Genomic DNA, 22,774 nt, shown 5'->3' with positions numbered 1-22,774 from the left:
GTTAAAATTTGTTGGACAGTGTTATTAACGAACACTATAATATTTGCACAGCAAATAACCACCCAACATCTATACAGTAGCTATACAGTACCCAAATCCGACGCATGCGAAACTCACCCCGTGCACCCCATATATCCCAAGAAAACTAGAATACCACCCTACGTAGTATCCCAAAAGGCCACTCCGAAGCGGTTCATCCACCAGCAGCCGGAGTCGTAGTTAGTTGCGACAGGGTCAACCGTATTTTCCCTGGACCACTACCTTCGCCCCTTTTTTCCACTCCTGTTCGGTTTCGGCCGCTTCTGGGTTACGTCGTAAGATGCAACAAGTGTTGGACGGATTATGTCTGGAGGCAAACAAACAAGATCACCGTGCCAGGATAATTCTTCGTCTGGTTAATTAATTAACTCCGTGGACCAGGATCGTGGCTGGTTGCCGCGATCCCACGGGGGTTGCCTTCTCCTATCGGATCGGGTGCGTTGAACGCGCCCGATTGTTCGTCGAATTAATTACCCCTTTATCGAGATCCTTTTTTCGATTTGTCGAACGCCGCGGATTTGCGCGCGTTTCGTACACCGCGCTTATAAATCATTCTTAAACACGTTCGCGCTTCATTTGTTCGGCCGTGTATCTGGACGCGAAGTGCGCTGTTGTTTTGATTTAATACGTCCTATCTGTCGTCGGGCTGGGATCAAATGACCCCGTGGCGTGGGTGTTATGGGTGCAAAGTCGGTAGTTAATTCGCGTGCTTGATTACGAGTTGTTAAAAGTAATTTAATTTGGGTTACTGTGACGTAGTCGGAGCGGTGGTGGGGGTGGGGTGGTTGGGAGGGTGCGTTTATTGGAAGGTGAAGCGAAGTGAATGATTAGGGAGGAACTGAGGAATTCGGGTTGTAATTGGTTGCTGGTGTGTTTGAGTTATGTTGGCGTGGAATTGGGACGCAATTCTGGAATTATTGTTATATGTATAATTTGGGAATTGTTAGGGATTGTATTGTTAATCATGATTTCTATTGAAGAGGAATACACTTTACGGTTCTTAATTTTTATTCATATACACTGTATATACACTGACTAGATTTTAATTACTATGATATTGACGCGATGATATATGTCTGCCTATTAGGAATGGATGTTTGAAAGAAAGTATTAGAAGTAATTGAAAACTCCATTCGCCCATCCCACATATAGGAACTTCAAGAAAATATACTGCTTCTTCAGCGAATATTAAAATTAATTAATAATTTTTTTAACACGACGAGGAGTGCATACGAGCTTTGAAAACACAGCAGAATTTTATAAAATGGTGGAATTAGTAGTTATATGATAGGCTGTGAAAATTGTAATACTGGGAAATTAGCAGAAAATGTGTCGAGTCTTTCTTCTATTCCACAATTTATTTATTTTAATTAATATTTATTTTCTCTTTAATTTGTCCATTTATTAATTAATGATTTATTAATTCCAACATTTTTATGAACTCTCGTCTCACCTAACAATTACATCTCATATTATTTCGCAATCAGATGTAATATAAAATAATTGAAAAATTCATGTCCTTCATATTTTTGTCTTACAATCAGCCCACTTAATAGTGAACGATACATATAGAGAAATTGAACCAGATTCTAATGTGTCTCTGGAAAATTTTAAATTTCTAATGAACGAATCGAGTATTCTAGGAAGCATCACTCTCCAAATTGCGACAGAGCTAACTAATAAAAATTCCATGTAAACCACCAAATTTTCTCAACTAAATATTCAGCATTCTACCCGCAGTACTGTATTCTGTAAATAGAATGCAATCCGCTGAGTTTAAATTTTAAATTTAAACATGCCAACTTTCCCTGTGTACACTTTTCTCTGTAACACCGTGACGATCGGATTGCATTGTGTATTACATTAACACGTGGTGAAGCTATATCTGCCGAGCTGAGCCAGGGTTTATTTCATTGTGTCACGTACGTGTAGCCTTTCGAACTTGATCGCAAAGTTGCACGCGACAGTACCTCGTACGCGAAACACTGTGTGAGTTGCACGGTAATGTAGCAAACGGAGGGAAGTTTCTTACAACTTGAATTGAACTGTTAGTTTGAATAGGTTCGAAGCGACCTACACTAAGGTTTAGGAACAAACCTAAAAGTTTGCTCGATGTCTCGGCTTGATCTATGAATTCCTGCAGCGACGACTTACAAAATGCCTGGACTAATGGAGGTTGCATTTAGGAGTGGGAAATTTAAGTGAACAGGATCGATTGGATCTGATTTTCTCAGGTCTGTATTCGAAATCTCAGACAGGGTTCTTTGCTTGAAAATTAAAATATTTTTATGTTCTATAATTGTTCAAATTTTTACGTTTTATTCGGTGATTGATTGGGTCGTAGATAATATTTATTTTTCTACTAAATACTCAACAAAAAGGGAGTTGTAGCGATTAACGTTTACATCCTCACCGCTGGATGGAAAAATGGAGGTTCGAAGTTTCGCGCAAACCTTCGGTGTATCCTCGACTTCCATAAATACAAGTTGCTATGTTACCTAAGTATCCCACGTCTAAGACACAGCCTATTAGAAGGCCTTACTAATGAGTCCACTAACAGGCCCCGGATGAAAAGCATCCCTTCCTTGCGTCCTTCTACCTGTTAGGTATCATAGCAAGATGGCCATTAAGGTATCAACCGGCAGCACCATAGGAATCACAAGACTTAGATCATAATAGCCCCCTACGAAGCTATCGTTATCATAATGACTCCCAAAGAGTATTAAAATTTTATTATAATTTTATTACACAGTATTATAATTTTATTTTATTATATATAGCGTGTATTTAATAAGTTTCGATCTAAAGACAAAGATGAAAATATAACCAAGAGATACAAGAAATTTGCGACATTATTGTCATTATATAACGAATTATTTAAAACATATTAAATTATATTAATACCTCATATAATCACGTTTGTTATGAAATTAAATAATAGAAAATCATTTTGTCTTAAACTCGTGATCTAAAATAAATAAAAGCAAAAATTGACGAATAAGAAATAGATGAAAAAATAGAGAATATTGACTAAAAATCGGTGCAGGTGAAACTATCGATCTCTCGCTTGAACTGTCTGGTGACATCCACAGCGACTTGCCACCCCCAGGTCCCCCTGATGGAAATATCCCCCTGTTTTACAGAACGGAACATGCCTTGCAATTTGAAGTTCGGCCGAACTGAAAAGTTTTGCTTACACACGGTGTTGGGCAATAATGAACAGGAACTTTAACTCGCGCTGAAAGTCGAGTTACGACCCGGGAACCTGCTACTGCTACTTATCCTCTTACTTACACGGCTTGGTTTATGCAACGCTTTAAGAAATTCTCTTCTGATGCATTAGGGGCAGATTAGAGGCTACGGGGCCATTTAAGAAATTTCGCCCGCGTTAAGTTTACCCGGAGTTCCGGTCTAATGCCTCGTAAGCAGATTACTACCCCGTGCTGTATTTAGTAATTAAATAACATTGATGTTGGCTGCCGTTGGTTACGAGTTGTAAAGTTCGCTCGACTGACCTCTCCTCGACGGCACCGTGACGAAGCCGAGGGCAGACCTGTTTTACTCGGAATTACTGGCTATTAGGCATACCGTAAACCTTGAGGTGGAGTCCTGTTCGGTGTGTTAAACCGGGGAACTGGGCTACTCGTGCTCCATCTTACAATTAGTTTGACTGACCAGGCGTAGCGTATCGAACCTTGCTTAGCTGGCATTCCTTTTCACAAGATGGCGTTCGTGATGCTGTTCAAAATTAAATGACAATACTATGGTAACTACATGTATATTATTTAAGTTAGATTATACTTAGATGCGATTTATAAGTGGTGTCTGTCCGTCGCCTTGGCGGGTCTGTCGCACGTGGGTTCAATCTGTCGGGTTTGGTATTTGTAAATTTTCTGATTTTCTTACATTTAGATATATGACTTAATCCACTGAGAGGGCGGCAAAGTACGTCTAATACTCGGTGTAGCAATCATAATTCAAAATAATGAAGTGTTTAGAATTATCGAAAATTAAAGTACGATATAATTTTAGTAAAAGTATAATTTTAACATATTAATCTCGTCTTTTATTTTCTTGCAATATCGATATTTCTAGAAATATTTACCTTTGTATTGTAACTAGAAATGGTTGTAGCATACATAAGGAGGTAATAAATAGGTTTGAACTAGCAATATCATCAGGAGAGACTAACTCCGTTGTGCCCTCACGGAACCATAACTTTGGAGTTGTACCTCAAGGGTTTATTCAAACAAGGGTTCGTTATATTACAAAATAATTGATCGTAATCTTAATCGAATAAACCCTATGAGGGGTGCGATCGACCAAGCGTAAAATCACGGTCGCTTTGGTCTTCTCCATGAATCGATATACAACGCGATATGAATTTTGAAGCATGTTTAACCTCCGATCCAATGAACGTAAACCATCCGTGCACATATAAAATACAAGAAATCATCGTACAGAATGTTAAAATGTTGTAGTAATATAATTTTCATTCAGGATGTGTGGTACAGATTGTTATGAAAACGAAAATTTATTAATTCGAATCGGGAATTATGGCGTATATTTGTTATAAAATTTAAACTTTAATTAAAAAACCAGTAAATTAAGATACAATTAAATTTGAAAAGAAAATCCTAAAAAATTAGATTTTCAAGAATTTGACACCATTTCTGTTATACGATTTTTATCGTAACAAAGACATTTAAATAATTTCCAAGCTTGGAAATATCACTGTTTACAAATTTACATTTAATACGTTTTAGTACATTTATAACATTCATCGAAGGTATTACCAACTGCTTTACGTAAATAAGACAAAATATAAACCTATATTTCGAGGTGGGACTAAAACTGTCCCATCATGCATTACGGTGCATTAAAAAGGTGGGACACTTTTAATCCCAGCGTGCCTATTAAAGAGTTAATACCAGAATAAGAAAATAAAATTCATCCATTTATTCAAGAATGTCCTTCTCTTCTCACCCAGTAGTAAATATTTAAATTTAAATCACGCAGGAAAGAACCATAAACCTGTTAGTGGTGGATGAAATTTTAATAACAATAAGAACAATTCTTTATTTAATTACAAAGATTATCAAACACAAATATTAAGTTTAAATATAATTAATTTATCACAATCACATGCTCACAGCTCTCCTCGCTATTAAAACTCAATTGCAACTGACCTATGCCAAATCACTCTCGTTTTTTCTTCTTTCTTCGTTCATACATTACATGCATACTTATCCCATTCGTCTCTTTCTTACATACATCGCTCCTTTATTACATCAACGCATATATATTCAAAAATCTATGCTAACCATTACCACAAAACCTTCAGTTCCTGGAAACTCGGGACCCCGTGTTTGGAGTGGGTTCGCGGAAGCCGCATCCCAATTCCAAACATATCATCCACGTTTCGACAACAATTGTTCCCCCAACTGGCGGCATAACCTCGGGACTGTCAACACGAATCGTTCGGGAACGACAGCTTGGAGTCGGTTTGTCACTTGGGTCGTCGCGACGCGTCGTCGAATAGCGTTCTAACGAGCGTGGAACGAGAACGTTGTTCACCCACGTGTGTGAGAACGTGTGTGCACGCGTGTGTGCGAAAGACTGTCGCATTCAACGAGTGGCGTTTCTTTTGTTTTCCAGGCAGACCTGTCCTGCAAGAACACGAAGCAGACCGTGGGCGCGATTTATACGCGCACGAACTTCGTGACACTGAAATACGTCACCGACTCGTGGGGCACGGCTTCGAACGGCTTCCGTCTCGTTATCACCGCCGTCAAGGATCCGAGTGAGTACATTTCTCCACGTGATAATTCCTCCTTTCTTTTGTGTCTGCTCGCCAAGCGTCTACCTGCTCCCTCGTATCTGATACGTTCTGGTGCAAGTTTTCTTGGCTCTGCGGCGTTCGCCTCGTTCCTGCGCGCTATCGTCCAACACACCTCGGCGTTATTCCGGGTAAATTATAAATTAAATGACCTGGAATACGAAGTTCAAAAGTGTCAGATTCCAGGTTAATTTGCAAGATTTCCGAGGATCTTCGAGGTGTCTTGGATCGACGTAGAATTGATTTAGGGTAGTCCACTGACGAAAAGCTTTTGGTCAAATTCCATTGTTTTCTCGTCAATAATAAACAGAAATCTGAATTATTCGCTTTTTCTTTTATTTTATTTTTACATCGCGATCGATTTACCAAAAATATTCGTTTGACCAAAAATTCTTTTACCGGGGATGGTATTTATATCAATTAGTTTGAAAGTGGTGTAAATGGACAATGTAGGAGAAATGATTTGCGTGGTTTTAAAGAGAAATACTGTATGTCAGAATTTTAAGAACATTTTGTTTATTCATCAGTTGAGTTGCGAAACTAATTTTATATATTCCAGAAAATTATAAAAAGAATCGGTGGTCAGTGGCATCTCGAGAATAAGAATACGTGTTGTGTGACATATTTTTCCTTCTGAGCATCGATCTATCGTTTATTTTATAATTATTTTATAATTTCAATTGAATTATTAAAATGAGTTCGCAGTTTTTTTGCAATTAATTTTTTAATTAAGAATGTATTTAAAATGCAAAACTTATAATTCGAAATGAAACATGTAGGGACGTATCCCTACCAACCTTCGATTATTTAATCCTCCTCTACGGTAATCTCTTCAAACATGTGCGACGACATAGGCCATTTTCATAATTATCGACACATTTGTTCTTCAACTTTATCATAGTTTTGCATTAACCCGTAATAATTATACTAGATAATAGAATTCCTTATTATTCTCTGTTCTCTATGCAGAAGTCTTAAATTTTTAGAATTAATTTCTCGAACATCGTGCCATTTCTTTTCTTTTTTTCCTATTCTTCTTAATATTGCACGAAATATGTGCATTTGCCCATGAAATTATGTAGTACGTATCATATCTTAATGTTAAACTTTCGTGGGTGAATTATTTTTATTTCTACCACAAGTAATTTTGTATTCTGTGAGACGTTTTCTTTCTCCAAGTCTTCTTGGAATTTCTTCCATATGTATAGTTTTGATTAACTAACCTACGTCATACAACGACGAGGAATTATAGACGCGTTGCTTTAAAAAATCGTACACTAGTGATTTGTGTCGATTTGAATTTCCAGCGTGTTATTAATGTTTCGAGTAATCGCTGTTTTAATTAATTCCTGTATTTCGCGGTAGCGTATAATTCGAAATTTATTCGTCGTACATCTGGTCCTAATTAGGAGTTTATTATAGCTCTGTTGGACGTTACCGTGTGACCGTAATGACAGCGAAGAAAATGGAAAGAAGTTGGGGACTTCTCACGACGAGTTTGTCTATTTAAAGTTCCCGCGTTCGTTATTAAAGTCTGTTAATCCGTAATTACACGGCCACCGTCCGAATTTCTGTCATTTACCGCGAACAAAGGAAATTATGTAGGGGAGAAATAATAGTGTCTTGCGAATTTAAGCTGAGCCAGGAGAAGATGTCTGATTAAAGAATGAAATGAACCGCGAAGCTTTCGTTTCAAATGACTTTCTGAAAGGAAATTAAATGGCCGCGTCCTATCTTTCTTCAATTCGTGAAAGCTTCTTTTTCCCTTTCCTTTCTTTTTCCTTCGAGTATGTTCTACTTCAGTTGGTTCGACTTAATGAAGTGCTTAATGCACCGTGATTAAGCAAGAGAACGGCACGGACGAAGAAATGGAGAAACACGTTATAAAATACTTTCCACTCGTGCGATAATAACGGAATATCGCCGTCTTCGTCTCTCGTGTCATTTAACGAATCATTAAAAAGTAATTCTGCAAAATCGTAATCACGATAATTGCTGACGTTCGCAGAACCTCCATGGTTTCTATACTTTCATATCCGACTGAACGAAAAACCTAGATAACATAAAATGCCTGAAAATATCTCGTAACGAGTTTTCTAGTTCTCCTCTTTAATATTTTATTTCCATTATAGGAATCGATAGATAATTTAAGTCGATGTGGAATGGAAATGCGTTAATAGTTAAAATTTTAGTTTTACGTTATAAATTTTTATTTTTATTTGGAAAATAAGTGGAAAAGTATCAAGTGCCATTTCAGAATCATTCAACGACGAAACAAATTTTAATCCATGACCTAGTTATTACAAATTTGTTGTACAGAAATGTAACAGGTATATGTACCATGACAGAAATTATTATTTTAATAACAGGTTAATTAAAATCGTGTCAAGTGTTGAAATATTTATTAAATGTACTGAGAATTTTCCAACTTCTCAATGACGAAACGAATTTCTATGCAGGCCCCAATATCTTTTGCATATTTATTATTATACATCAGAGAAGTACTAAAAATTAATAAAACTAGTAACATACTGAACGATATAAATTCGGATTTAAATGTATAATACTTCAACTTTAATTGGTCATTTCTGTAAAGTAAAGAGAGAACAAAAATATATCATTGGGATACGTTATCACCATCGTTATCTAACAAATATAAAACGATTTGTTGTATTTCAATCCAGTTGAAATGTTTACATATCCAAAGTGTTCGGATAATGGGGAATTTAAATAACATAGATGCGGATAATCGAGGTTCTACTATACCCAACATCAGGAGCGTTTACGAATCTTCGTATGCAGAGAAACAATCGTTTTCCAACCCAAGAGACATAGCTCGAAGTGAACAAAAACGTATCGAGTAGGATCGTTAATTAATCCTATTCATAATTCATCGATCGGGAAAGGCATTAAGCAGCGATATACGCGAAATACAGGTCGTATCGATGCAGAAGAGGCGACCAAACGATAAGCCAGGCCGAAAGAGCCAATTACAGAAGCAAAGACAAACTCCAGCGAATAAATAAAGCGGTAATTATAATTAAACGGGACGGGAATAAATGAAACAGTAAATTAACGACGCTTCCTATTAACGGCCCTCAAATTACCGGCCGCTCGTTATTTCGCACCGTGGTCTCGATGCTTGCCTCTCTGTCTCCGTCCCTCTCGTTCACACGGCAATTTTAAATTAACAGCTACGCCATGGCGAAAGATAATACCGTCATCCGGCCATGTAAAACTCTCGTGCACCTCCTGACTGGCTGCTGGAAACGCTTAAGATCGGCCGAAAATCCCGCGAAAATTCTCCGATGCTCTGAAACACCGCAATATAAATTAAAGCTCGGTTTGCGCTTGGTGAATTTTTGCGTCGTCTACGGGTTTTATAGGTGACACTAGCGCTGATAAGGGAACGGAAAAGTACTTACTTGTTACGTATGTAGTATCTAGGCTTAAGGACTTTAAGCGAAAAAAGGCCGTTAAAGAGAAAGGAAGCCCATCGAGGAAATCGTTCGTCGACGTATAAGAACTCAGGTCTCAGAACTCAGGTTTCAGAACTCAGAACTCAGGATTCAGGTCTCGAAACTCAGAACTCAGTTTCCAGGGCTCAAAATTCAGGTTTCAGAACTCAGAATTCAGGTCTCAGAAGTCAGGACTCATAATGGGTCTACAATCTTTTCGGTAACCGAAGAGGAAAAGAGAATTTCAAGAGAAAAATTAGAAAAAGCTAGAATCAGATCTCAGATCTCAGAAATCAGGACTCAGGTCTCAGAATTCAGGACTTAGAACTCAGGATCCAGATGTCAGGACTCAGGTACCAGGACTCAGGTATGAGAATTCAGGTGCCAGGACTCAGAACTCAGAAATAATAACTAATAATTAATAACTTTTAACTAATATAAGGATTCTTCCTCACAGTTGATTGTATCTTCAGTGGTATAACCTCTTCAGTCGAGTATCTACTGGATGTGATGGAAGGAAAAGAAAAGGATGCATTTCATCCTAAGTCTTACTAGTGGACTCATCAGTAAGGTTACCTAGCAGACCCTTGCCTTGGACAGGGATACTATTAGCAGATCAGAAATTTGTATATATATGAATCGGAGGGATCACCGAGGTACTTGCAAGAAACCTCGGTCCTCCTTGATTCCCTCTGGTAATAGATGTGTGCACGGTGCTTGTCACACTACCAACTAATAAATAGTAAGAATCCTCTCCAGAAAAAAGTGTCGAATCAAGTTTGGTACCAAACTATAAAAGGAAATCGTTTGAAGAGTTATGTGTCCTTGCTTTTTCTTATCATATGCATATATAAATACACACATCACAGTTCAATCAACTACTTTCTTCATCCAATCTTATTTTAACATTAAATACAGTTACTGCTCGTATTTAGGTAAAAATGACTCCACTGTTTAGACTTCCTCGTTTAATTGGCTACCGTGTATGTATGGGTACTTGGTCTGTTAATCTTCGCGTTCTTGCTCATTTTCGTGGAACGTTGAAGAAACGTAATATATAAAGCCCGAGTCACACTTGTCACGCGAATTAAGAACCGAGTGTCGAGATGGCAGGATGTCGCGTGTGGGATTAGGTTTGATTTCGAATTTAATTCTAGCTCGCGAGAGTGTGGATTAGCGACTGAGGGGCGTGTAGAATATTTCTGCGACTTGTTTCGAAGCTAGTGCTGGAACAAGAGGAACGAAATGGCATTATTCGGATCTTTTGTTTAATTAGATACCGTATACGTGTACGCTTGTACTTTTCCTTTTAATCTTCGTGTCTTTTCTCGTTTCCACGGATCGTTGAAAGAACGTGATATATAAAGCTCTAGTCACACCTGTCACGCGGATTAAGAACCGAGTTTCGGGGTGACAGGGTGACGCGTGTGGGATTAGGTTTGATTTGGAATTTAAGTCTAGATCGCAAGAGTGTGGATCAGCGAATAAGTTATTAGAATATTTAGCGTTACGTAGAATATTTTTTTAATCTGCTTTACACATAGACAAACAAAATTACAGAAGTGAGAACATAGAGTTCATGTACGCTAACTATGAATTTGGAAATTTTATTTCTGCAAATTTTTAACGTGTCATATTATTAGGATTATGGGTTTTAATAGTGAAATAACTACGATATATATATATTCTCTTCAATTCATTTTTGTCTATAGCTAAACTTATCTTTTCAACACATATAATTATATACGTTGATGAAATGTTCGAAAATACTCGAATTTCTTATTATATTATAACAACCATGTAGGATTAATATTACATCTGTATTTATTTAATTTTGACGTTCCATTTGCAACCATAAAGCTTGGATGCTCGAAATAATTGATTATTGGAAAGAATTTTTGAACATGTTCTCCAATCGAATAATTTTGACAGGAAATTGTATTTTGAAACGCAGTATTATAGATATCACATACACTTGTCACCGTGTTACAACGTGAATTATTATAACCATATAGCACATGGTATAGTCGATGAAATTAACGAGGACGTGCAGTATTTAGACGATAGAATATTCGTTACAAATATCACGTGAAATTGCTGTACTAGTATTCTGGAAGCACAGACTTATTATGCAGATGTCATGGGAAATTTCGACGATTGCTAGTCATATTTGAAACGATGAATGCACCTGATTAAATAGCACAGATAAACGATATTCTATTCATACACGTACAGTATCGTATAAATAATCAGACTGGTTAGTTAAGATATCTTTATTTCAATATCGCAAAACGTGTCTCCGATATTTTAATTTTCAACAGAATTTAAAATAGAAATTTATGAAATCATATAAAAAAAAAAAATATTGAAAAATTAATCGATATAGCAGAAGAAAATTTCTCACGATGAAACAGGGGAGCGAAATGCTGCTGATTATGAATAATGTGAAAAATGCCAGAAATATATATAATATATGGCAATGTATCAAGAATTCAATATACGCGTTTTAACATGCATACTTTAAAATTCACATGTTGGTTGAATAATTCATGACACGACAGAGCAAAAATTGCATTCTCTTTTCGGTAATCAGTATTTACTCAAAATCGTCGATCGCTACGGAACGTTTCAACGAATAAAACAAATACTTTGACAAGTAAAATTAACAGAAGTGGAATTTAAATAAGCTTTTGAAAACCGTGGACTTTGCTGAATTTACTATAACAAGCAGCTTTTGTTCATGCAGAGTATTTTTCTAATTTTCCAATATTTTCTATTTAGATATCAATTAATATTCCATAATTTTATTTGTAGAATTATTTGTTATATATACACATACACGCACACATACATAAACATAAATTTTATGAGAAATTTATTTCTGCTCTGCAAAACTTCGCATCTGTGGTTTTTGAGAATTTTTGTAAAGATCCTTCTCTGAAAATCTCGCGATAAATTTGATCTATGTTCACCTGTAAGATATTAGAGTCATCGGATAATTTATGACCGGTACTCAGGTCTGGCAACCGGAAGTGTGAAAGAACTTTCCTAAACTTCAAACATCCGTCCAGAGAGTTGGAACTTCGTAACACTGAACTTCGCAGCTTAAGCCTATCGTGTGAATCAGGATTGATTTATTGTCATGGAAATATAGTACGTATTTATGCCATCCAATAAGTTACTCCCTGCTCGCCACGTAATAAAGCCAGCGTGAACAGTTGGAAAGCCTTACATAGCCATTAAACCGATGTTCGTGGATATACACATAGGTGAACAGAATAGGCTGATGGTCCGATTTGGCATAACGCGATGCTTTGTACGCCGCTGCAATTCGAGAAATTCTAAACTGTCCGGAATCACGAAAGCTTCTTGCTCAGACATGACGGGATGCGTTTCAGCGCGAGCAAGGAATTGTAGGCAATATTAGCGCGATCCAACGCGAGACGTTTTGCGGGTTCAGCTGTGACGGAATTTGCGTTAAGGATTGTGCACTGCTTTCTATTTTTGTTCCGAATAATTCGCGACGAGTGATGGTATATTTGGTATACTACGTTGCATCGAATGATGTAGTGGTATCGTTTGAGTAAAAAATGAACTTCATTTTAAGCTATTTAGGTATTAATAAAAGAGTGCACGTTAATATTCAAAATGGAATCCTTTTTTTTATATTGGTGATTATTTGTCTTGATGTCCAAGTTATTTATTGTTGACGTAATTAATTGATTTCTGGGAGTAAATATTTATTACATTACATTATTACATTAAATATAATTATATATTATTATTACGTTAAATAATATAATGGTATTGTTTGAATAAAAAATGAGCTTTATCTTAAGCTACTCAGGTATTAATAAATGATTGCACCTTAATATTTAAATTCGAATTATTTTTTTTTTAATATTGATAATTATTAATTTTGATGTTTACGATACTTATTGTTGGTATAATTAATTGATGTTTAGAAGTAAATTATCTGTCAGAAGTATTTTTATAATATGCTTAGAGCAGTCCATAAAATTGAGATTTTCGATATGGCTTATGCATAATATAATTATTCTATATACAATTATTAATATTATTAATATTATTAATGTGAGGAATTTATGTAAAGCTCCTGAGATCATACGTGTCAATTGCCGAACACGTATCTCTTCGTTTTGAAATGAACAAATTTCGAATATTCGATAAATCGTGCCAATATGACCAAGGAAGATTGACAGACCTGACAGAAATATCAATTTCGAGTATGAGGTACCATTCGTAACATTTTCGTGAATATTGCTATTACATTACATATTACATTACAATTACGAATTAAGTCAACGTATCCTTATCACCAAATTAACTCTTTGCACTCGACGATTTTTTCGTTATAGAAAAATAGTAATTTGAAAAATTTCTGCTATAACATCGCCGATATTTTTGAAACGATAAAAATGAAATCGTATGCAAATTAATACGTAGAATTATTTTTCTTCCACATCCCATGTATTGTTGGATAATTTAAAATTTGATGTATTAATTAACATCGACGTTTAGGATCTGATTAAATGGCGACTGAGAGTCGGCTCTCGAATGCAAAGGGTTAACACAGCAATTTTTTAATAATACGAAACTCCTTAATATTCCAAAAAATCGTTCACCTAACTCGTTCCATAAATCCGGATCACGTGTAATTCCTACCTGAATTTTCGTTGCACCATTTAAGGAGAACAGAACCGTATTGAACCCCCAGACTCGCTATCGAAAAAAGGACAAGAAAGCAGGGAAAAAACAGGTGAATCATTAAGAGGCGCGATGTATTTTCGGTCAGAGCCGTTTTAATTGAAAAATCAATCCGGAGCCCGACCGGATCCCGTTAAGCCGCGCCCGGCATCGATTACCTATTTTTCACGTAAAGCTTTTCATACGGTTGCCTATAAAACACTGCATTAACGTAGTAATTTGTCCCATGCCAAACGAGAGCCTACGGCCTTCGATCTTTCCGTGATCCAAACGATTCCAGCCGCATTCCACACCACGAAATTCGAAACGCTCCGAAGCGGACCGGAAACGACGAAGTTGGTTGCCGAAATAACCGCGAGAGTCGCGAAATTATTAACAAGCTCCATCGTTCGAATTACGGACGTGTCGTTAATTTTATTCCATTTTGCATGCAAATAAAGCACAACGAGCTGGAATATCGGTGAACTCCGTTCACTGTTTCCCCGTGAGTTTTGCTTCACTTGGAGCTCGACTGGGAGAGAGGGGCTTTCGAAAGCGTGACACGTCGCATTATTTTCACAGCTATACCACTTACCGTTATTCACTTCGACGATATCCATATCCATGTAGGATATATTTGATTGGCAATATACGGAATAAAGGACGTTGTTAATTCCAACATATTTTATTTACCAACTAAAGAGACTTAAGGGTTAAAATACAAACTAAAAGATTAAACTAATTACGCTGTTGCGGCCGTAGGACCGCAATGTCCCGGGTCAAGTGGAAGACTGTTTTATATCCTTATTGCGGGCGTCCCTTGACTTCTATACACTCATTGTCACCTAAGCCACTACAATATTATTCACTACCAATCAGTAGTCAGACAAAGCTTATAAAACCACCGACAGAGCAGTCATGACCAGAGTTCTCATAAAAATTCCAAGAAGACCGCACAATCATCACGACCATACTAACATCCAAGACCCACCATCAATTCAGCGCAGGAAATAGTCTACTATAGAACTCTCTGTAGTTCAACCATAACCTGGCCTATCTCTATTAATTTAGAGTAGGCCGCATCCCAGAAACATTGCTGCAGCAGCGTAAACGGGTTTTACAACCCCACGAAACTCTCCGAGCGAGTTGCAGTGTTCGGGACGCAACATACGCAATCTACACTCGCACGTCAACTCTTCGAATTATCACCAATTCGACTTTCTTTCAAACCTCGTATCGCACTTTCACCAACAAGACTGTCCCAGGACAGCCCTTGTATCCTCGTTTAAACCTTGCACTCTGTCTTCTTTCATACTCGAGCTTTCTTGCTCAATCACGCATTTCCCATAGCCTCGCTCTCGATGGGTCACGTACCCTAAACATTCAGACGCCTTTCGCTTTTCACTTGCATTCCATACAGTCATAAATATTCTGTTCATCCGATCCTTGCACGCGGTCACTCGTCCTTCCACGCGCACTTCAGACGTCGCTCTAAATATTCAGTCCGAACCCTAGGTTACTGTTTATTGCCCGTCGCTAGCTAGACAGGCCCAAGAGTTCCTTTGCACTAACTCTCGCACTTGCAATTCGCACATCCATATTTCGAGCGCTCGATTGAATTTTCGTTTTTAGAATGATCGATGAAGAGCATCTGAAACGTGGGACGAGTTATTCGTTATGGACAGACCGGTTTCAGATGGTGGATATCGAAATTAAAGATGAAAGGAGTAGCGGTTTTGCCGGAGATTGGAGGCAGCGATACCGAGGATGTATTGAGTATCGAATGCAGAATGCGACGGTAGAAAATACGAGGATGTAAAGAATAGGGAGATAAAGTCGAATGAGACGAAGGTATGGTCGGAGAGAACGGTATTGCGTTTCGGGAGGGTGAGTAATGACGAGGAGATGCGAGTGGAAGAATATTTTGCGATCTCTTTGATGTGTCCACGATTTATCATTTCAAAGTGTTCGTCTTAGATGAATATTATTGATGAGAAGACCCTTTTGGTTATAAATTTTGTGTTTATTGTTGTAAAATAAATTACGGCTTATCGTGAGGTATTTTTGGTATCGTTAATTTTCTGCTCCTTCTATTCTATGTTACTATAATATCAGAAGATGGAAGTTGAAATAGGATGTCAATAATATAACCATGTGTTTATAACGATTAATATAGATTTTTATTAGAGATTTATTGCACGTGAGTATTGTATACCGTATCCCCGAAGGCCTACCATATTCACAATATATAATTAGTTTCAAGAGTTGCCTACACGCTATGCCTCTTTAATTATAAAAATTTAAAGTAAAAAATTTCGCACACAATACTTTTACAACCTGCCGTGTAATTATGAGGAATACAGAATTTTGTATTAGGAATACATAACATGATAAGAGGTCACTCGTTAACAGAATTTTAAAAAATTGACGTGATTTTTCAAGAATTCCAGTGAAGAAAATTTCGCATTGTTTAATGAATATTTATAATATAAATAGTCTATCCATTGCAGAACATTTTAATTATTTTAATGTTTTAGTTACAACATAAATTTTTGCATTATATGTACCTTACAATACTTGCCTTACAATACTTACCGTAATTTATCTCAATTTAAATAATACTTCAACGTATATGGCCCTCTTTTTATTTTCACAGTTCAAAGAGAACACTGAAAATTTACAAGAGATAGCAAATATCTTAAACTTTGCGCGTAACTCTTAGCTTGGAATCATTTTCCAAAGATTTCTCTTTGGAAAACGATACCAATTACCAGGTCTCACCACGTGGAGGTGGCTATGCATCGAGACCCAGACATGCGCCCTAGTGGCGCAACCTACTGGTGTTACCTATATCAAAGGCACCCCAATCTAACTTGGAGCGAAAGAAGTTAAAGCGAATCTACTGACACTTCATTAAATTTCATGTCTTACAAAGGGCATTTCGATTCAGTATACTAAAACTTTATTATCGCAACGCTAAGATATTTTGTTACAACAGACTCCAATATTTCAAAGTTCCCACCTGTACACACATTTCCCAGTCAGATTTTAAAACAAAACTGAACATTTAAAACACTTTATTGCAAATAATCTTCATTCACGAAGATAAAAAAATAGGAAAGACTTAATAAAAACCTCGTTTCTCCCATCAAAATGTATAACTGGATACTTCCATCGTATAAATCCAACAGTTTTATCTCCAACCGGAGTAATCTCGATTCCCCCCCCCCCCCCTCCCCCAAAAGGAACACTTCTCGAGTGACTCGTTAAGTACTCCGCGAACGCCATAACTCATCCAAAAAGACGCGTTTCCATGATCAAATTTAAAGTTACCAACCGAGCCCGCTTAAACTATCCTCCCTCCATCCGTGACCAACTTTCCCGCGCCATCGGAAACGCGTTAAACGGATCACGGAGCCATCGACGCGGTACTTTTGAAATTGTTAAGATGGATCGCAGCCGGTTTAGACGGTCCCGTCCTATTATTCAAAATCGGTCGCGCTATCGTCATGCATCTTCGTAACGGATGATCACGCGGGATAAGCGTAGAGGCGGGACGCCATTAAAACGCCACCATCGATCAGAGAAGTAACGCTGCCGAGGATAGCTGGTTTGCCAGTGTACTCAGGATGCAACGACACGTTCGACGAGTTTCCACTTTCCTCGCGAACGACGAACGGCGAGACTTAATCAGCGCATCCTCCGCGAGTTGGCGTGCAGTCCGCCATCTTGTCAACGACTCTGCGTCTGGCCGCGACCTACTAACGCCACTGCTTCTATCTTCTTCGCGTCGGATTCAATTCTTGGACGCAGTTTCAATCTTCCCAGTTTCTACCGAGTATCGATTCCTGGCATTCGTTTCTCATCTTTCAATATCACGCGGCTTTGCATCGGTTGTCCTGTGTTCTTCGTACACTGCAAACAGAAATATTTGCCGAGGTTCTCGTGTATGATTTCCTTGTAGACATGTCGGGAGAGGAGTAGCTGAAGAACACGTATCTTGGATACACCTGTAGCTAATGTATCCTTGTTTTAATCACGGCTTAGAGAAGGTTAGGCTACGACGAAGAACGCAATCAATGTAGATTTTTCCCCGTACAGGCATCCAGATGAATATCACTCTTGAGAATCGATCAGAATTTGAAATAGAAATTTCGCTAGGCAAAGTAGAATTGTTTGAAGTGAAATTTTGAATGTACCGAGATCAAGTTTATTGCTTTTGGACAGTGTCGTGTAATGGTTTACGCGTTGCTGACAAAGTTTCCTGAAAATATGACGGAATTGAACGAAGCCCAGGAATAACAATAAAACTAACGGGATTTATAAACACGCAGTTTATAAAAATACAAAGCCCAGTAGTCACGAACCAATTAATCTTTCCATCTCTTCTAGTCAGTCCTTTTATTTTCCTGCCAATCAATCTCTCTGGGTTATTGAATCAATCTTTACTTTCATTGAACAAATATGAGTCAATATACCTCTTTTTGTATACGAAACAAAATAGAAACAGAGAAGTAATATTCATTCCAGAAGAGTTTTCTTTTATCGAAAATTAAATTGACGCTGTTTATTCGAAATAATACTGAACCAAAAATAGAATTAGAAGAATTATTCCTCGGTGCCGTTGAAGTGAAAAGGATCGAAATTTTTAATATTATTGCGAAAATTCGAGTGTTATTAAATGTTTAAATAAAATATCATTGAAACCTCGAAAGTTTCATTTGAGATAAAAGGGTTAATATGATTTTGATAATTAAAAATGCTCCGATGAAAATTGAATCACTTTTAAGCGAAAACCTACGAAGTAACGAGGTCAGATTGCTTGCTCTGTTCAATTATTCTCTCTTGCACTTTACTTTCTCACGGGAATATTATAGATTCGGGCAAATATTTGAAATTAAATTTCAGCTGAATTGAATTGTTTGATCAGAAAATATGAACTGATAAGTGAAGAACCAACATGGGCGAGAGAGGTAGAATATCATAATCGCGCTATAAAAATTCGCGATAGAAGCATAATTCAAAGTGAAATTTCATAAAATTGTGGCCCATTGTCAAACGAGATATCACGTTTCATTATTTTGTCTTTTAAAATACCATCTATATTTGTTTAATTCCAGAAATTTTCTTAATTAGGTATTTAATTTAGACGATTTTAATTGTAATCTTTGCAGCTGCTTCGCGTTTATACATTTCACGTTTGTACAAAGAGCGGATTGGGAAGGGAATATGTGATATTTTTCTCGGCGCCTCGTAGTAAAACTTTGTAAGGACACTGAATATTTTATGGGATTAAGTGCATGGTTAAGAAGCTTAGCTTTTTCATTGCTGTTATTACCCCGTTGCCAGTTATTTCGCTTTAAACGGATAGAAAAATTTTTCCTTTTCGTCGATGCTTTGATTGCGTACGAAGATTTGTAATATTTCCTCTAAAGATATTTTATTCCATTTGTTTTGTTTCCAATTTTATGTTATTTTGTTTCTATTAACGAACATATTTTTCCCTTAACAAATCTTCAAATGAACAAAAATATTCGTAGTCTCGTTATACATATATTCAATAATTAATAAAAATAATAAATAAATGAAAAATCTGCTGTATTACGTGAATTGCAAATTAATTTATGTAATTTTGAAGTATTAGAATACAGATTTTCAAAAAACATTTACTTTATTTAAAAATTTATGGAACTATAAAAATGTCTTTTAAAAAATTCGAAAATTATGGTTATTATTAAATATAGCATGTCAGTTATGACATTTTGTATTTTGTAAACAACATAGCTTCATTTGTGAATATTTCCTGCCCACAGATAAGGAGGGAAATATATAATTTAACAAATGCTTAAAGGAGCGCAAAAGCTCATTATGATTAAAGAGTTTAATCCTTGTGCTCCTTAAAGTACTCTTAAGCAGGCAAACGCCCAATTAATTATCTCGTGGAAGATTCGTTAAATGGATTGTTAATGGACTGCTAAATCTGGTCTTAACCCATTAACAGCTCTACGTTTTCTCTCGCGTTCACCTAAACCTCTGCTACTACTTACGTGAAAGAAGTTATTCGAATTTTCTCATTGTCATCTTTGCAATGAAATAACAGTACAAATTTTTAATATGATAACTTAATACGTGATCCTTGTTTACAAAATATGAAAAATAATTTTTATCAGAAGGATAGAAAATTAATTTTTTATGTCGACAGATATCTTGAAAGAATATTCACAATTTGAAATAAAAATCTTTTTATTCTAAATGCTAAATTGTGATGTCTCATTCTAGTCGACGATACGTAAGCTTCTAATAGTTATTAAAAATGCAATTAAAATTGCACAATCTTCGCCATACTAATATTTACCAAAGAGTTGAAACATCCAGAATATTTTATATACTGGCATAGTAATATTATAAATTCCTTAGAATTAGCGAAGAGATTTATTATTCTGATAATATTACAACTCTTTAATTAAAACAAAAATGTAGAAGATGTGCATAGAAATGCACACCAATATCTTCTACGTTTTAATTTTATTATTTTAATTTAAATAATTGAAACAATTCACAATAAACTATTTTAAACAAAAAAATTGATTGACACTTTCTAGAAAATTCTTCTTGCTAGTGGTGGATGAAATTTTAATAACAATAAGAGCAATTCTTATCGTCATATGAATCGTCATAGAGTAAGCATATGTTAATAAGAGTGAGAGAGAGAAAGAGAAAAGAATTTTCAAGATAGAGTCAATCTCTGTGTTTAAAATAGTTTATTTAGAATTGCTGTCAATATTTAAATATTATTATCTAAATGTATTAATTTGTTAACTGTTAAAAAACGTACAAGAAATTGGTTTCCATTTCTATCCACAATATTAAATTAAATTTCTTTTTTTCCAAATTTGTTTAATATGTTATTTATATTATTTATATTTATTATTATTATTTATTATATGCTATTTATTTAATATATTAGGGGTGGAGCCTGTTAGAACAGGCGTTCTATCGTAATAAACTTTATTCGATCAGTGTATTAATTTAATACATAAAATGCATAACTAAATTAGCATCTGAAGTGTTCGACATATATATTCCAAGTTCATGGAAACGTGTTTACATCGTTGTAAGAAAAACGTGAGCCATAAAATCCCAGCGATAGCTTCGGAGTCCTCGTAGGTACACTCGTTCCGAGCTTTATCTCGTGGCTTATGCAAATTACTTAATCAGTGATTTACAAAATATCTGCCGTTAACATCTTGGAGGAAAATGAACGGTGATGAAAATTTTTCCAGCCACGTTTTCGAATAATTAACTCTGCCACCGTATAATTTTCTCCGCGATAGCGTAAATAACTTCTGTTTTACAATAACGTATTGCTTCTCGGAAAGCATCGGTATCGTCGTAAACGTCACCGACTTAACCTGCTACGAAAAAATACGTTGCACAGGGTTGTAAAAGATGATAAAACCGCGCGATAAATGCTCGAGATTGCATCGATTCTGGCACGTGAGCGCTTTGTGATTTAGGATACCGATGTCTTTTAATTTTCCGCGATATGGTATTTATACTCGAGTCTGTGCAAACTCTCATTTTCTTTTTTTTTTTTTTCTTTTTGGAGTGGGGGGCTAGTCGCGATGATAAAAGGACTTATCTCGAGAAATAAACCGAGGCAAACGTTTGGAAATTGAAAGATTCGAGGACTCGCGATTGCGCCGTAAATGGAGAGAATGGAAATCGAAACGTGGAAATCGTTAAAATGAAGGGATGAAAAAAGTTATTCGCTATGAAGGAGGAAATGATGTATGAAAGAACGTAATTCCCTGTGTTCGCTATTTTATGGCGATATTGGAGGGAGGGTGGTTTGGAAATAACGTCTGTTATTTATGTGATTGTTCGAAGCTGCTTGGTTTATGTTTCTTTATGAAAATGGAGCTTGCTTTGGGAATTTAAAAGATGGAGAGATGGGTAATGTCTTATAAACGTTTCGATTAATCCAGTAGAAATTTCGAATATAATTTGAGATATTTTGAGAATTGCTTTCAGATATTATTTTTGTCATTTTGATATATATATATTTTCCTTTTCTAATTTATTATTATTCGGTTTATTCTTGAATTTTTGTATCGTACTTCCCAAAAATGAGTTTATCGTAGACTAAATTAAATTTTGAGGTATGATTTTGTTCACTGAAATAGAATTTTTGTATTCATTTTTAAAATTATTGTTAGGTGACATTAAAGAACTGAAAGCTATCATATAATCTTATTTAACTAATTATTATATAAACTAAATTATGTAAACTATTATAAAACTATTATATAAACTATATATTAATCTTATTCGTACGTACTTGAGGAGTTACATTCATTAAGGGTGTATTTCTACCTGAATATTTGTGATGTGGACTTTAGATAGATCCTCGAAATTCTCCCTATTAGTAAATACACCAAAACTCGTAAAAAGTGAAATTTTATTATTCTTTCCTATATGTTCATTAATTTTTCTTCTGATATTTATATAATCGATTTTTCAATATCTCCTCTTGTTCCACATCCTTTATGGTTCTTCTTCTTTCATTTCTTCATTCAACCATGATATCAACCCTGATAGGCTTCTATATTATCTTCATCTCAGTACCACACACAGTAAATCCTCTTTGATCCCAGAATACCTTTCAAGTACCAAACCAATATACTCCCACATATCTTTCAAATCACTCAAACCATTTAATTAAAAATTA

At 36.0% G+C, this 22,774-nt stretch overlaps 1 protein-coding gene across 1 annotated transcript in view; it reads left to right on the top strand.

Annotated features, from left to right (window-relative positions):
- Positions 1-2,658: 2,658 nt before the first annotated feature.
- LOC108553623 (enteropeptidase) overlaps positions 2,659-22,774 on the top strand; it is an 88,913-nt gene continuing 68,797 nt past the window's right edge. Inside the window, exons 1-2 of the mRNA XM_017908614.1 lie at positions 2,659-2,670; positions 5,698-5,842. Coding sequence (XP_017764103.1) covers positions 2,659-2,670; positions 5,698-5,842 — 157 coding nt within the window. The remainder of the gene's footprint in view (positions 2,671-5,697; positions 5,843-22,774) is intronic.

This window comes from Eufriesea mexicana, unplaced genomic scaffold, assembly GCF_001483705.2.
Source record: "Eufriesea mexicana isolate 0111107269 unplaced genomic scaffold, ASM148370v2 scaffold11349, whole genome shotgun sequence".
Taxonomy (NCBI): Eukaryota; Metazoa; Arthropoda; class Insecta; order Hymenoptera; family Apidae; genus Eufriesea; species Eufriesea mexicana.
This window is presented reverse-complemented; position numbering and strand designations above follow the sequence as displayed.